Source organism: Opisthorchis viverrini (genome assembly GCF_000715545.1).
Source record: "Opisthorchis viverrini unplaced genomic scaffold opera_v5_10, whole genome shotgun sequence".
NCBI lineage: Eukaryota > Metazoa > Platyhelminthes > Trematoda > Opisthorchiida > Opisthorchiidae > Opisthorchis > Opisthorchis viverrini.
Genome location: NW_008751666.1, coordinates 2,930,243 through 2,946,542, shown reverse-complemented (window position 1 = coordinate 2,946,542; position 16,300 = coordinate 2,930,243). Strand labels below are relative to the sequence as shown.

Below are 16,300 nucleotides of genomic sequence, written 5' to 3'. Positions count from 1 at the left end.
CGAAGTTGTTTCAAGTCCCTTTGGGTTGGTTGATCTTTGCTACGCTAAACAAGGCTTCTGAAGTGACTTACGTGTGAGCTTTCATCAGCGCTGCGTATGCTTCATTCCGGCGCTGTAGTCCAAGAAGGCTGGTATTCCACTGTGCCATCAAATGTTTCTTATCCACGCTTATTGAGACAATTTGAGCTTCGGCCTCGTGGAGAAGGTTTTGGCTTGATTCCATTTCAGCCTCCTGTGCAGTAATCTGTGCTTCGTACAGGGCAATGTCCTCGGTGAGCTGATCAACCTTGGTCTGAATGCGGTTCACCAGCAGATCCTGACGAACTTTCTCGTCTTCTTGCTACGGGCCAAAAAGACTTAATTTAGTCACCACTAGTGTTTACTTTGAAGCAACGACTAATTTTTTTGGGAAACTGTCACTACTTTGATAAAATTCTTCATTTTATTCTGCGGGATAACACAGAAAGACGTATACTGCTACCAGCTATTATTCTGCAATTTTTTTTGCTGTGCCGCCTATTGCGCATAGTGCACATGCACACAAACATCCAGTGTTTCACTGAAGGTTCAAGACGCTTAATAAAAATTTCACGACTACGTAAACCTCCTTCCTGGGTCTAATCTAACACAACTTGAGGACCAAATGTCTCTGATGATGATGGTGGCGATGATGACCGATCAGTTGCACACATGTCTAATGTCAAAAACCTTCACCGGTGGTTCGCCCACGCCAGACAATCCGTGTGCTTTGTTGTTTTCCGATAAATAGATTTGCTCTCTACCTACCTAGAAAGACCTCACAAGTGTAAGATTGATAAAGTTTCCCTTATTATGCGCTTTTCTAATTAATTAGCCTGACAACAAACCTTGAGGGCTCATTCCGCGGTTGTCTCCTGAGATTTATGTGGACTTTGACCAGGCAATCTTGGAGTGTCATAAACCAATATTTCCCTTGCATACCAAGGGCTAAGGACTTGCTTCAGACATTTAGTTGCGCGTTAGGTGAACTATCCTATTCTTCAATTGAATTGTTTCTACTGGTTTCGTATACAAAAACCAGCGACAAGGGTTGTGCGGAAAAAAGTCTCCTCGAAAGCGAATTTCGATTCATGCCAGGACAAGAAACCTCCGAACATTAAAGTAAATAGTATGCTTTGAAAGTCTTGAACAGTTCTCATGTAAAGGTTGGGAATCCTTAACAACAAACATTAATTAATACCTCTAAATGGCACCACTCAAAATATTCCTGAGAACTCCTGGGAAACATATAACTAGTTTCGCCTTTCTTGAGGCGTCTCAAGAAGAAGTAGTCCAAGATGTTCCATCAAAATTATAGCCTACTTAACTTATAGAAGTTACCGTAAACACTGTTGCAGTTTAGGTTATAGTTCATTAATTACTTCCGTGCCTTGCAACTAACAAACCCAACACAAGCAGTGCACTATCAGCAAACCAGACAAAGCCAAGAAGAACGAGAGACAAGAACGTGGATCAGTATGAGAATTATAGACGTTGCGGTGCTCCAGCACCAATCAAATATTGCATACTCACCCTGATAATCAATCTACACACCAATATTTCATCATGTACCTTGACCGACTTATCAGCAAACGAGTGTTTCACGACAGGTATTCTAATTTGATAGACAAGTGGCATATGAAGTTACCGGAAACTGGAGATTAGATCCATCTGCCAGTGTTGGTAGGATGGGCAGTATGTTACCCAGAAATCTTCTTCAACCACACGAGCGAAAACGCGATTTCCTCACCTCACTTTGGCTGACGCAATGAGAGAACAGCAATGTTCTTCGGGATAAGTCAATTTTGTACAGTCACCTCTGAGTCAATAGACATTTTTGCTTGCAGTTACAGCTTCGGTCCGGTCTACCAACTCACACATCCCCGTACCTGCGCATTGACTGGTTGACAAAACAGATATTACACTGATGAGCCAAATGCTTGGGCACTATTTGTATGTAAAAGGATGGCTACTGCAGCACCGTGTCATTCACATTGTCATCTGCATAATCCACCTCAAACATAATTCCAGATGTGTTGAAAGGTTTGCCGGGCTTGGCACACAACAACAGTGCCTCTTGTAGCCGTGAAGGAATGTTTACAAATTAGTTCCTAATATAAGAACAGAGAGACTCGCCCATGCCACCGATGATCTATTCAACTTCCAGTGACGTAGCAATTACTTTCTAGATGCACCTTGGGAAAAGTCAGCGTTTGTAGTAAAATTTGAAAGCTTATAATCCCAAAGTCATAAAATGTGGTCAAACTCTCCTGGCATGCAAACCATTACCTGTGCAGTGGATTCAGATTTTTTAGTAGCCGATATTGCTTACGTTCATACTTATATATTTATAAAAGAATTCATCCAGTTCAATTGGTACTAATATTTTTAGCGAAAATCAAAACAGGTACCCATTGGAACTCGACCTTCCAGTATTGACCAGCCTACTAAAAGCCCTGGTTGTGTTAGGAACATCTTAGAGATCTAACAAATCATTCAATCAGGTATGAAAAGTTTGAACGCCTTACGTGATGCGTTGAAATGGAACGGTTGCAAAATATTCTCAGGAGGCCGACCTCCGGTCTCATCAAGTAAACGTAATCTCCGGATGTTATGCAGAGGAATATCATTAAGCATTCACATCATTTGTTGTGATAGTCCTCCTCCTGTTCTGGAGCAACATTCAAAAAGAACAACCAGGCCGTTGGAGTCGAGTTCTTTTTCTCATCAGTAATGCACACCCTTGGATGCTCGGGTACTTCAACCCTGGAGCTCTGACATGCAATGCGAGCCGTTGGTTATAGTGCCATCAGCGCACGCTGAACGCGCCTGAATAAGCGAACCCGAGCAGCCTCAACTGTTGACACTTGGGTGATGTGATTTGTTTGTTCAATGTCTTGAGAGACGGCGGAAGAGAGACGGCTTTTGATCGGGTGGTTATTTATCTTGCCACCGAGCTTGTTAAGTGGCTTACAAATATTTTACCACCAAGCGAGTAGACATCATCAATGTACCTTTGAGTGGGTATATCCCCCTTGTCTACGTTTTTGAAGCTTTTAGAGAATGCCTGTTTTCTCTTGGAGTTATCGGTAGATTGAGTGGCAACTTCCTCGTGAGCTTATTGGTCTGTTTATAATGGTTGCTAAAGCTAATGTTCGATTGGTTCCAAGATTTTTATCGATTTGGACGTTTACTGGATTACAGAATTTACAACTGGTGTTTCAGTGTAGCTTACCTTCTATTAGTTTAACTAGTTGACACAATATAGCTTAATTTCAGTGGTTTTCATCTACTCTTTCCTTTGACACCAATGTCAGTTTGCACAAGGTCTGATCCCTTTAAATGACTTTGCTTAATTGGTAGCGCTTTCATTTTTCTCGTTCGTACTGGATAGCGTAGGTGCATCTGATAGGTTAATCAGATGTCCTTGGCTCTTTCTTCGACTTTCATCCAAGCACATTTCAACCAAATCAATGTATCACTTGGATTCGTGCTCCTCTGTCTCTTCTGGGTTCAGTATGTGGTTTCTTATACCTTGTTGAGCTCAAAAGTTCTAGAGCATTCCTGTTCTCAGTGGTTGATAAACTGGGTCGATTTCCCTATATTTTCTAATGGTTTCATTTGTGGAATACAATCCTTTCACAAATTTATGCTTTTTCTTTGCTCAGACGAGAGAGTTGTGTGCGCAAATCTAGTGACCACGCACAATAAATATCACTGTGCAGCCGACCACGACTTGATATTGTCTCCACTTTCATAAGGTTCACCATGCATACCAGCTAAATAGTGAATTTTGTGGAGTAGATTTTAAATCCATCAGTAGTGCGGCCAAAGAGAATTTTGGACGGAAGTCGTCGTTGTCTAGAATAGAGTTCAAGATCCTCGAGATAGTTGGCTTTTGATTGAACTCCTTCAAATTTATCATAACTTTGAGTTTAAAAGGTTGCTCGTACACGCCTCAATGTGTAACATCCGTTTGGTGTAGATCCAGTGCAGTGTACTAATTTCATCACAAACAAAATGATAGATACACAGGACAAAATTCCACTATACCGTACTTCCTCAATACCAGTATTGCAATGTCCCAGCGTTTGACGTGTTGAGATCTTACCTTGGAAAGGTCTATTGTTGCCTTCTCTGCCGCACGCTTCATTACTTTGATATCTCCCGTCACTTCGTCTTTGGCAATATTCAGATAGAATAAGCGTAAACTAAGAGAGTCCACTTCATTTCGCATGGAATGCATAGTTTTTGTCTCCTGAGCCAGTCCTTTTACAGAATCGCTGTAGCTTTCTCGCAGCTGTTTCAGGTCGTCCTGTGCTGTTCTGGTCTTTTCTGATATTTCCACATACTCTGCATGCTTCTTTTCTAGTTGTACTTGAAATCTGCAAAGAGAAAGCATATCGTAGATGGTGTACAAAAGACCATAAATTGCTAACATAAGTCTTTAAATCGCTAAATTATTGGTCCTACGTCATATTGTAGACTCCCCGATCTGTGACAAACATTTTTGTGGTCTTTTTTATGTCTTTTTTCATATAAACGTTTAAATGGGTATGAACGAGAGTGTGAGGAGTTCAGAACTTGTTGGTGTGGTCTTTCTTCCGGAATAAGCTTTCGTTGATCTGGTTCCTTGCGATAGACTGGATTCCTATCAAGATACATCGTTCGTGGTGTTCGTTTCTTTCAGCACCAGCCAGGAGGAGTAGGTACATTAGAATGCTTGTGATATGCTAGAATCAGGTTCCTCCATCAATCATTCATTTCTATTTTCACTTTCAGAGTGTTGTTCTGCCTACATAGGCTTCTATGCTGAAAAACCGTCGAAATGGTTGGGACATATTAAAAACAAAAAATAATCGGTACACTAAGGCACTCATTTCCGGCACAGCTGTTAGGCAATCCGGACGAATCATCATCGCTTAACTAATTACAGGTTGTCTAATCCAAGAGAGGATCAATTAAAAAACTGACTTAGGTTCCAGCCACTGATCTTTCGTTCAGAGTTTTCAAGCGCTGAGATATCCATAGCTATGCACCACATTCAAGCACAAGGTAGAGAACTAGCTTGAATTCGCTTACTTTTGCATAGATATCTTGGTTCTCTACTACGTCATAACCTCCACAGGGGAAAAGCAGTTGAAAGAATCATTCTATTTATCGGACGTTTTCATTATCCAGAACCTACCATTGGGATAGCAGTAACAACTGTGTAAGCACTGTAATATCTAACAAGAAAATTCATGTAGCATCCCTCTGGAGACAACACAAAGATGATGCATAAACTATAAAATCAAATGTCAATGAGCATTTGTTCCAATGCACGACTTGCTTCGGAGTTGATACAGCCAGAACATTTTGCATTGTTTCAGTTTGCATGAAATATAACTAAAGTTCAATTGGATGGCTGGTCCATAATACTGCAAAATCTGTACCTGAAGCAAGATAACTGGAATGTTAACTTCATCCCGATAACCCTAATGGAAAATAGGTTTTTGCCGCCATTTTCAAGATGAAAGATCACTCGGCTAATTTAACATCACAGAAAATAACCAATCCGCTCCTCTTGAAGAATGACGAGATTTCCTAAATGATTACATTTCTGATAGCCACTATTCTTTAGAGGACACACAATGTCAGAACATGGCATGTAGCGCTAACAGCTGATGGGTGCATGCCGTCATCTAAGTGGTCTGATAGTCGGGCCTACAAGGCTTAAGCTCGGGTGACTGATATTAAGTCACAATTCTACTCCTGCTGACATCCAGCTGACATTGTGTTGCAGCGCAAATGCAAATTTTAGGCTTTAAAAGTTGTCTTAAACTCGACCGAAGTCTTTCAATATGTGATAGTTTCTGGTTTTTCTGTCTCACGAACCACTGGTTAGCTGCCCCCATAGAAGGTGTATAGGTGTTTGAAATCACCTCACTAAAGAAACTTGCCACAAATCAGTGCGCATTTGATTCCGATAAATTTCGCCCCTTAAAAGACTTCAGCACATAAAAGCTCATCCAGACAATGAAGTGCACAGAAACTTCCGAAGACATTTCAGGAAAAATCGACTGAGGTTTCGGACACGAGGCTCATATGTAGATCATTCTACGCTGCCCTAGAGAAGTGTGGACAATGAAATAGTACGGCACAATGAAAGTTCTGTGTCCACCATCAGGTAACAGTTAACCAGAAGAGGTTTTCTAAAGTCTTTTAAACACAAACACATTCTCCCATGTTTGCAACTTAGCTATTTCTTAATCATTTGGCTGGCGTTCACAATGCTAACGAAGTAGAATAAAACCCAACAGCACGCCATATTATCACCATTCACCTCAAGTTTTGGCAAATTTTTGTTTTCATCTGGACTAAGTTAACAGAAAACAAAAGTTTTATGTACATTTTACTTAAGACAGTAATGGATGACGAAAGTGCGAATATTACGTTTAAAGGGCAACATTCAACGTCAAAATGCCGCAATGGAGCGAAATCATCAAGAAACAACGTGGGGATATTTAGTTCACGGGGCGTTTGTTTAACAAGGAAACATTTTGAAATTCAAATGACAGTCTAATGAGTAAGGAACAGCGCCATCATCATATATATACCGGGATGCATCCAAGCATACTGCGTAAGCCAAAAACATTAGCGATATAACTCAATTTTGTTCCAATCCGTGTTAAAATCTTGCAGAATTAGATCAACAAGCTCAAATAGTAGCCTTCATCATAGTGTAAGATCTTTTCAAAATTGACCACTTGGTTTCTTTAGCCCGCTTTTGAAGAGATGATTTATAGGCGTCTCTGTTTATCAGTAGCATTAGGGAACGTGCAGTTATCCCTGCTTGTATGTTCAAACTATGTCAACGCGTGCCGTGTGTACTCTTCCAAACCGACATACAAAGTTGGTGAAATGCACATGAGTAGTTTGCGCCATAAGCTCGGGACTAAAATTTATTCTAATGAAAATAGGTTCTAAAGGCCTGAAGGTTCTTTGGGATTGACTTTACTATAGGCATGCTTCATACTTTTGCAAGCTTCGTAGCGCAAAATAGTTGGAGGTGGAACCGGAATATTTGGTTTTTATTAAAGCAGTACAACAAAAATTCCAGTTTGTTTAACCAGACGGATGCTGTGCGAGGAATTAATAACCATGGCAAAGTATTTCCGGAGACATATTACTTTTGTGTACTCATATGAATTACGCAGCGTAGCGAATTACACAGAGTAGCGGTAGAAGTTGACATTCCTGATGCCGATCACTATGCGTTGAACCGACCAAAGCTTTTACCCTGCTATCTGGCAATAACAAACACGCAGACTGCTGAACAACAAGCACTCAGCCACTCAGAACCATGCCGTTAAAGTCTTCGATGTTAAAATCATTCAGAATTGTGTTGCATGGAAGGAAAAAATGATATAAACTTGTTTGCAGGTGATAATTAAAAATCAAGCTACTTTTAGTCCTCACATGAAAAGCAGGAATTGAGATAATACTTGATTACCTGGTACTACGTTTTGTGTTGCCTCGCCGAACTAATGTGCACTCAAAATTATTACCGGATTGTGCGCATCTCAGAAAATCCTCCCAACAGCACCCTCTGAGTACCTGCGAGTAAACAAACCTCAGCACTGGCCGCAAGCCATAAATTATTTAATCTGAGGGGGTGCTTGTATTATGCAACATAACGGATTTCCCTCTTGAGTGGTTGTGAGACCTTGTCTTTGCCAGCAGTGAGCTACAGTGTCTTCGTGTCTTTGTCAAAAGTTGTCTCAAAATCGCAATGAGCGTAGTTTAGCGTCAGGAAATACGCAACAAAAGAGTGAGCCATTTTCTATGCAGTAGAGATATCAGTCGTAAAGTGTAGCAAAAGTCAAACGTCGCCGGTGTCTGGTCACCTATTGTCCACACCAAATCACCAGTTCCTGAGAAGACCGCTCTTTGTGTGCTCAATGCAGAGCGATGCGAGCAAACAGGGGATCACATTTTGATGTGGCACAGGAGCATGAAGACTACTTAAAAGTTCTGGGTACGATTATGAAGTCGGTCTGATTACCCTTAAGCTTATTTGGAACACTATAATAAGTGATATTTTTGTCGTTAGCTTTTAAATAAATCTGAGTGCATCTGACTGGGCGTCCGAGTATCTCGATGATCGTATGGAGATGTAGTCACCTCCCACCCACCTTCATTCTTCTCTTGCGATTAGGCTTTTATACCGCTCGTGATTTTACGACAGTAAAGAATCGGTGTTTTTCATTGATGTTGTGCTACCGACGACGATGAATTTTTCAGCTACATTGAGCTCTGTGTCTTACACGAAAGCTTCCACGACAATTTCATGCGTAAATAAGTTGCATGTTATTAAACTAGAAGCGAAAATTACAGATGTTTTATTGACTAAAGTGGTAGTGCAAAAATGTGCTCTTAATTCAAATTAAATTTCATTCAAAACACAGCAGAACTCTGAAACACACGTGTTTCCGCTGTCACCACTAGCTTTGTTGTATGCACGACAACCAGAAGCACCAGAGCAGTTGAAACACAAATAGAATTTCTAAGCCTAAATACGAGCAATGGAAGCGTGAAGCAACTTTGAAACAAACTTTCTATCCAGTAGATTCCGTCTTATCCATTCAGTTTTCTTGTAAGTTGTGGGGATGAATGAAGTCCCAAATAACCATATAAGTAACCAATAACTGAGACATGGCTTGCCGACACAACGCAAAATTACGCTGTTAGCTAGAAAGGGTGGAAGATGAAGGTATAATAGCATTATAAGATAATCAACATCAGTCAGTTCAATCTTTTTGTAACTCAAGCAATGGACCCAGGTGCAGTAGTTTGAGCTTATGCAGCTTTGGTCACAAGGGATAAACTGAATAAAGGGAGGGAATCACGCATTGAAAGCAATGGCTCACTCTGTGCAGTGAAAGTAATGCACTTGGTTAAGAACGGTGGAGACTGGTTGGGGAAAATAAAATAACGGCACACAACGCAAGCATAAATTTGAAGGAAAATGGAACCTTATAACTTCTGAAAACCAAAAGCAACTGCGAATAATTACCCTTACGGCTGCCATTAGTAAAGTGTTGCCATGTAGCACAGACAAGTCGGAAAAAATAAAAGCAGCCATGTGATTTTCCGAAATTGCACTCACTTTGAAAATTGTGAGTTCTCGCTGCTCCAAAACTATGGTTTCTGGGATTGCATACTGGTGAATTTAGGATTTTTATTTTGCTAAATTCGTGTGAGCCATTTCCAAAGCGCCTTCTGCTCAAGAGCTATGACGACTGGATTAGCGGTATTAGAAACAGTGTGTTACAGCAAGAAGAAAACGCTGATTTTTGTTCATGTTTTACTTTCGTTCATCAGCATTTTTTGTTTTCCCCGTATTAGGGAGCAGAAATTGGCTAGCTTAAAACGTAGGCAATCGCAATGACCTTCTACAGACTGGATGGATGCTGGGTGCGTCTGAATAGCTCGTTCTGATTGCACCACCCATAGTAATCTTGATTGTCGACTCAACTAGAGTGACACGATGGTAATGTCCCACACTGTCATCTCAACAACTTGGTTCTGCGCCGCACTTAGCGCCTTCAAAGTAGCTGTTGAACTCCAACGCGGCAGTATCCTAGCCTTCGTGCTTTCTTCGGGTGGCATGACAGGTAGGAACCAGAATGGTGTTACAGCTGAGAGACATTTTAAACTTTAGGAACTGTAAACACATTGCACCACAAATAAACATACAGAACTTCTATCCTCCAGTGCTCCGCCCCGTTGACTTGAATAAACGATAAATCCGTAAACGTCCCCCAGTGACACACTCTGAAAGACGCTAAGATCATAAGTTCTCGATGCGCACAGACACTTCTACTACACTCGACAAAATTTATTAATAATTCCATTTCAAAACAATGTAAGAAATTGCGAAACCGTGCACGAATGTTTAATCAGAATTGATTTACTTTTTGTATGACATCTCTAAATGCCTTGTTCGTACGCTTCCGCGCCTGGATGCAGAACCTGTGCTAAATCTCTGAAGAACTTCTGCACTAATGGAGGACTTTTATGTCGAGCGAGATCAAGACGTTTAAGAGGCAACAAAGCTTTTTTATTTGTTTCGAGGTAATAAAAAACCGCAATACACTACATTTCTGGTTCCATGCAGGATGTAAACTTTCGACCGATTTAAGTGGTTTTGTTTAAGTGTGCAGAGCCATTATTTGCGGAAAAATGTGCTTTCTGCTTGTACGTGCAACTAAGAGAGTGAGTGTGGTTGTACTGTGGGATACTTCAAGCCTGGTGTGTTTACGTGTTAGATAATTGTAAACGATATTTTCTTATTTCTAATAATCGCCATTGGGTCCCAAATTCATGCGTATTGCGCGTAGAGGCTATTTTGGAACAACGTTATTTGGGAAAGTAGGCCAGGCTATTGCAGTAACCGGCTGTTTTCGTTGCTCAACTGATAAATACATTCATAATGCATTTTACCGAATCTCTGGGGTAAGATTCATAATTAATCAGGTGATAGGTTCTATATATGCCGAATTTCACTGCCCAGGGAATAAACTAGGGTGTGCGTTACAACGCTGCTAGCTGGGGGGTTCCCTAATCCGTGTTATCATTCCTTTGGTACTAGAAAGTCATTCGGCACTACGGTTACCGGAGAGCCTTTTTGTTACTACAGGTAACTCAGCTTTTTGCCGCAAGATAGCCCACTGCATGTCATTTGAGGAATCCGCCCGCGGGTTGTACTTCAATTATATTCTCTTCCAATGATATTTTTAACTATTCACAACAGTGTGGAAATATTTTAACGGGTGTTCGCCTGATGGCGCAAAGTCTGAACCTACCTTTATCCAATTTGGCCGTTGTGTTGTACGAACTTAGGTCTTTTGTCCGTTTCTCTCGGAGAATCCAAGTACCGTAATAAAAACTCTTTGTCGGTGCTGCGTGCAACAGAAGGCCGATGAAAGCAGGTTTGCTGCGGTACTGCGGTGACAAATGTCAATATTCAAATTAACGTTGGTAGTGTTCGCGCCTAAAGTAACTCACGTACCGGGGTGTGGCCCATACTATTTTGCATATTTTACCCTTTTTTCCGTCGGTTATTCGTCATTGGAACGTACTGTGGTGAGAAAAAGCCGGACGATGCTCAAAAGTTGATGTCTAAAACAGTCACTGAGTTGATTTACGTTTTATTGTAAGGTATTTTCTGAGTTTACCACATTCACACCGTTTGTCTTTCACATATTATTTGCGATGGTCTTGATTGGGCATTTCTGAAGCAAGCAAAGTGACATACAGGATATTAAGGATGTGGTTATTGCACACACAAAGGAGCGCACATTGTCACACGAATGACTTTCCCATCTTTAACAGCTGTCTTACGTCGCGGCTCTGATTTCCGCAAGAGAAACATCATACAGGTCCCAGGCCGACGGAGGAGTTGAAATTTCCCATGACTGATGGTTTCTCACTAAACTACATGCACAGCATGTGACTTGGTTTGATGCGAGATTTCCTTACCTTACTCAGAGCTATGCAAATTGGAAAAAGGCTAGACGCTATTTAGAGTCCTGAAACATAATGAATGACAAAATTGAGCAACAGCGTGTGGTCCTAAGTGCAGAGTTCCCACGAAAATGTCGAAGTGTGCTACAACGGGATCGGTGGAAGGCTTTTGAGCTACGACAGCTTTTTCTGTGCATGTATTTTTCCGCAACCACTTTATAGGCTGCTCACCTTTCTTTTCACAACACTGTGCTGATTTTTTAACCAAATTGGACGCAGTCGAAGGGGGAATATTTATGGGTGATGTGGGTTTGCCACTAGGATCATCAGCCACGTGCAGATGTCACAGGTATGTGCACAAGTGTCGTACTTCCGAAAACTTTTCCGACACTTGCATTTTGCATGATAATTGGCCACCCTGATATTGTATATTTTCCGAGGGATATTACTGGGTGTCAGATATTTAAAACACTTCTCCCATTTTTACACTCTTGTGGTAAAATCAACGAACGTTTCTGTTATACGGTGCTCTGCCGTGCAACACACTAGGTTGTTTGCATTAGTCAATAAAATGTCTTGTAAATGTTCGAGTTCTTTCCACAGGAAATGTCATATAAACTTCCATATTTTGCAACCCCGTATTGATTAGTCTGTACCCTCGTCGCTGATACTCGTCAAATACATGCGCCCTCTACTTGTATAGCTCAATATTTCATAAAATAAATACATATACTTGTGTTGATGTTGTGTTGTTTCTTTAAAGCTTCCTTGTGAATGTGAAAATTCTCTAGAATTTCACACTTGGAACATGTTTTAGCCATGTACGTTGTTAAATGATTTTAGAGGACAACTCCTCCTGAATAGTTCATAACGCGCGGCTCGTACCACCTGATTAGGTCCTTTGGTCCTCGTGCACGGCAAGTGTTTAACATGCTAACTTGCTGAAGGGCACCTCACCAACGTGTCAGTCAAAGTCGCTACGTACGATGTGTTCCGGCGTTGCAGTAAGTTTATGTTCATTTTAGTTTTTTATATTTTTTTGCGGATGCACTGTGTGGCCAGCAGGAAGCCATTGATTCAGGGTATCTTTTTCCCCAGAGTAGCAGGATGAAGGACAACTAAGCCAAAAAGTATGCTAATCAATCGTGTTACTATGGTTGTAGCAAGAGAAAACAGCGGCGGTCTGATTTCACGGCTGGATCGGATTCTGGTTTCAGTTGTGATACCACTTTGTTTGCGAAAGTAATCATAAGTCCACCGGCTACAAAAAGACTGTACGTTCTTCCCGTATCTGCTAACTTTTCAACCTCTCCCGGGTGATGCCGCGATATGTGGAACCTATATATTATTTTGAACCTGGGTGCAGATATGCTGTAGAAATTTCTGCACCGGCGAAACTCGGTGGATCTGCTAACTTTTCAACCTCTCCCGGGTGATGCCGCGATATGTGGAACCTATATATTATTTTGAACCTGGGTGCAGATATGCTGTAGAAATTTCTGCACCGGCGATAACTCGGTGGCTTAACGCTTTTAAATTTGGAATTTAAACGAGATTAAACATGGCATATCAGAAAAACAAAACTAATCCAAATTCATCCAGCTCGAGTTTAGACGACGTCGACCTTTGCTCTCTTTTACTTTTCTGATATCAGTGCAGGCAGCTCTGATAAACTATTATTGTAGATGGCGGCGCCAACTGTTTGTACTTACATTTACACTCTAACAACGGCATTTAGCCAAATGTGAGGGCCAAACTCAGGCTTGACTGCTAATATCCAATAATTAGCATAATCTTAGAGCCTCTACTGCACTCACTTAGCAAGTTCTTGTTGAAAATTGTACAGTTCGCATCCGGTCTCAATGTGCGCAGATTTCTGGCGCTTGCATTCTTCATCCTAGGGAAAACTCAATTAGAAATGACCGATTTTACCATCTCTCTCAGTGCCACTTCTGACTTCTGAAGCTGTTTTATCAGCATTGCTTTTAAGCTCTCTTGAAATCGTTTCATCAATGGCTAAATTCGTTAGCACAGTGCCGCATGCATTACATGATTTGGATCCAACACAGTAAGCTCTCCACGTTCCTCATCATCTGCCTCCGTTTCTTCTAATACGGAGGCATTGTTGCTCAGATTCTCAGCATCTTCTAACGGTCGCACCACATTTGATGGAAATATTTCCCTCGGCCTATTATCGACACCGACCATTCCATCCAGTCGTTCCATTTTTCCCGACGAATAAAATAAATTTAGGCAACCGTACACAGACTCTTTTCCAAATGTTATTTACCAAGGCTTATAGACATTAGCGTAAAAGGCTGATGACCCGTGCACTCGGCGAAACGCCTAATCAAAAGTGCGCCACCGTAACTATGTGAACCAAGGCCAGTTCCACCTACAAATCTATGGGAGAATATTACTCAAGTTAGAAAAAATCTGAAAGTTTGCGGTCTCTAGTGGGCGCTTTGCCCCTCTCCTTTTATAGCAAATACTAAAAGCCTCCTGTAACACTGTTGCTCATCTTCGTGGCGCGAAACAAATATTTTCCGTTAGTCCCAACTGGTATTACAAAGAAGCAGGCGGTGATAGCAATCTGCTTCATTTGAGTGGTTTTTCATGCATTATCCTATGAGGCACCTCGATATACCGAACAGAAAAACGGATTTCGAAAAAAACGAGGCAGACCAAAGAGGTAAATAACACAGAGAGCTATTTTCATGTCATGGTTACCCCGAGCGTCCATGGTGTTTCTGAGTCTTCAGAGGTTGAGTTAATTAGTGATTTGAGTCTACCGCAGCTGATCACACTGAGGCTAATCCGTGATAGTGATTCGCTAGTTTATTTTACAGTTTACATATCATGGCAATTAAAACCATTCCTAATTTAAGGGGTGTAAGGAAACACTAGACAGAATCAGTCCTGTTGGTAGATGCATCCAGCGAAAATGCCCGTTCAAAGCTTATCGCAGGCTTATCTTTATAGGGGAGCCCCAGTTTCTCTCTCTCGAACTGCGCGGAGAATGTCATAATCTTATTTTCTGCTCTCATTTACTAATGTTCTCCTCTGTGTTGCGTGAGCTGCCATGGGCATTTCAACTGATTTCTGAAAATGCAGTCAGCCTGCATGCATGCCTGCTCTCCATCCATCAGAAATATTCAAACTTTTAACCCCTCCCATGCTTTCTATATAAGCTTTCTTGTTCAACACGCTTGGAGAAATGTATGGAAATCAGGCGTTTGCGCTCCTTGTTATGTTACAACCTTTCAAGACCTTCTTGATACGACTCCCTATGTTTCGTCAAAGGCAAATTTGAGACAGTTGGAACGACATCTATGTGGACCAAGATCACTACCATCGAAAATTCTTCGACATCTCTATGGGTGTGTGAAAAGTAGCTAACAATGGGAACATTTGTTGTCTATGTAAGCGTAGTCCTAAGTTGTAAGGAAGTTGGCGTACACGAAATATTTGTCCACTTTCACGACGGCTGCCGCAGTACTGTCCAGGTAACTGCGTCCTGGTCGTTGAAAAACCACTAGTAATCATGGTGCACCACCTAGGTCGCATGAATATAGGATATGACATTAAAAGCCTGTGAAGCATGTAGTGGTCTGGCTACCCAATAAGCTAGTTTACCAGGTGTGTGGCAAAGAAATAAAAACAATAACTCTAAGTTGGGTATACAATAGTAAAGAAGTCAGAGGGAACAGACTCACTAACAATTGTTCTCTTTAAAATAGTTCGTCGTTGGCCCAGGTCAGTAAATAAACAATAATCAATTTATGTTGGTTCAGAGGCCTTCTTCTGAACAGTTCCCACATATACTATATTCCGAAGACTGACTGAAGTGTTTTGGAACCAGAGTTAGAGCATGACACTCGTGAATGACCACTGCAAGCGCGAGCGAAATCAGAAGAGAGAGTCGAAGCACGTGACCACGCTTGTCTTATGTGAAATTGTACATGTGCGTGTTGTTGTAGTCTTTCGTATTCAAACAAAAAGCTATTATGCAATTGATGAAATACCTAGTGTTATAATGGAAGTAAACTAAAGGTACAAAACGCCACCAGCATGACCTCCATCTCCGATTGACCTAAACGGCGAATCTGCACTCGTGTGAAACTTCAAGTGGCCTGAACATCTACAAAAATAATGAAAACGCTACGGCATCCTGAAATAACTCTCTGCATGGTCTTGATCCCGATCTCCATGTGCGTTTTATTATGTAATCCAACAACCCTCCATAAATGCACAAAGTAGTCTGGCGGAAAGTTGGTAAAAAAGCGATGATTATGTACAGCGAAAACTACAGCACTTGTCCTCCAAAATACGTAGGCCTGAAGTCCTGCCCTTCTAGAAGTTTTTTGTCAACCGCTTTGGCGCTGTAGTTGCAGGCACTACGGATCCACTGAGAGAATTCCCCTGAAGTGGGCAGTACGGAAATCCCGCAACGAATCATTTCACCACAATGGGTGTGTGCTTTCACCCACATCTAATCATTTCTGTGGATACTGATGTCAAAATATGAAGCTCATCGGTCATTTTCTGCTCAGTCTTCAACATTAAGCCCGAATTTCGTCCGCTGTTTGGACAATGTTCATGTCACAACTTGAACAATCGTAGAACTCAGTTTTGCCAACGAAGAAAAATATTTTTTCTGCTTTGATGCGTCTTTCTTCACTTTACATCTGCATCCCACTTTGATTTACACATAGAAATGGGGGCTTATGGAGAGTAATTTGTCTTTGTTCCTCCATGGCCTATGAGCCTC

The 16,300-nt window shown here is 41.3% G+C and overlaps 1 protein-coding gene across 1 annotated transcript in view; it reads right to left on the bottom strand.

The window, feature by feature from the left end:
* Positions 1–13,755, bottom strand: part of T265_00999 (hypothetical protein) — a gene marked incomplete at both ends in the record, with an annotated part of 39,327 nt that extends 25,572 nt beyond the window's left edge. Inside the window, 5 exons of the mRNA XM_009164914.1 lie at positions 72–340; positions 4,130–4,403; positions 13,347–13,426; positions 13,462–13,545; positions 13,579–13,755. Of these exons, the coding sequence (XP_009163178.1) occupies positions 72–340; positions 4,130–4,403; positions 13,347–13,426; positions 13,462–13,545; positions 13,579–13,755 (884 nt within the window). The remainder of the gene's footprint in view (positions 1–71; positions 341–4,129; positions 4,404–13,346; positions 13,427–13,461; positions 13,546–13,578) is intronic.
* Between the last annotated feature and the right edge of the window lie 2,545 nt (positions 13,756–16,300).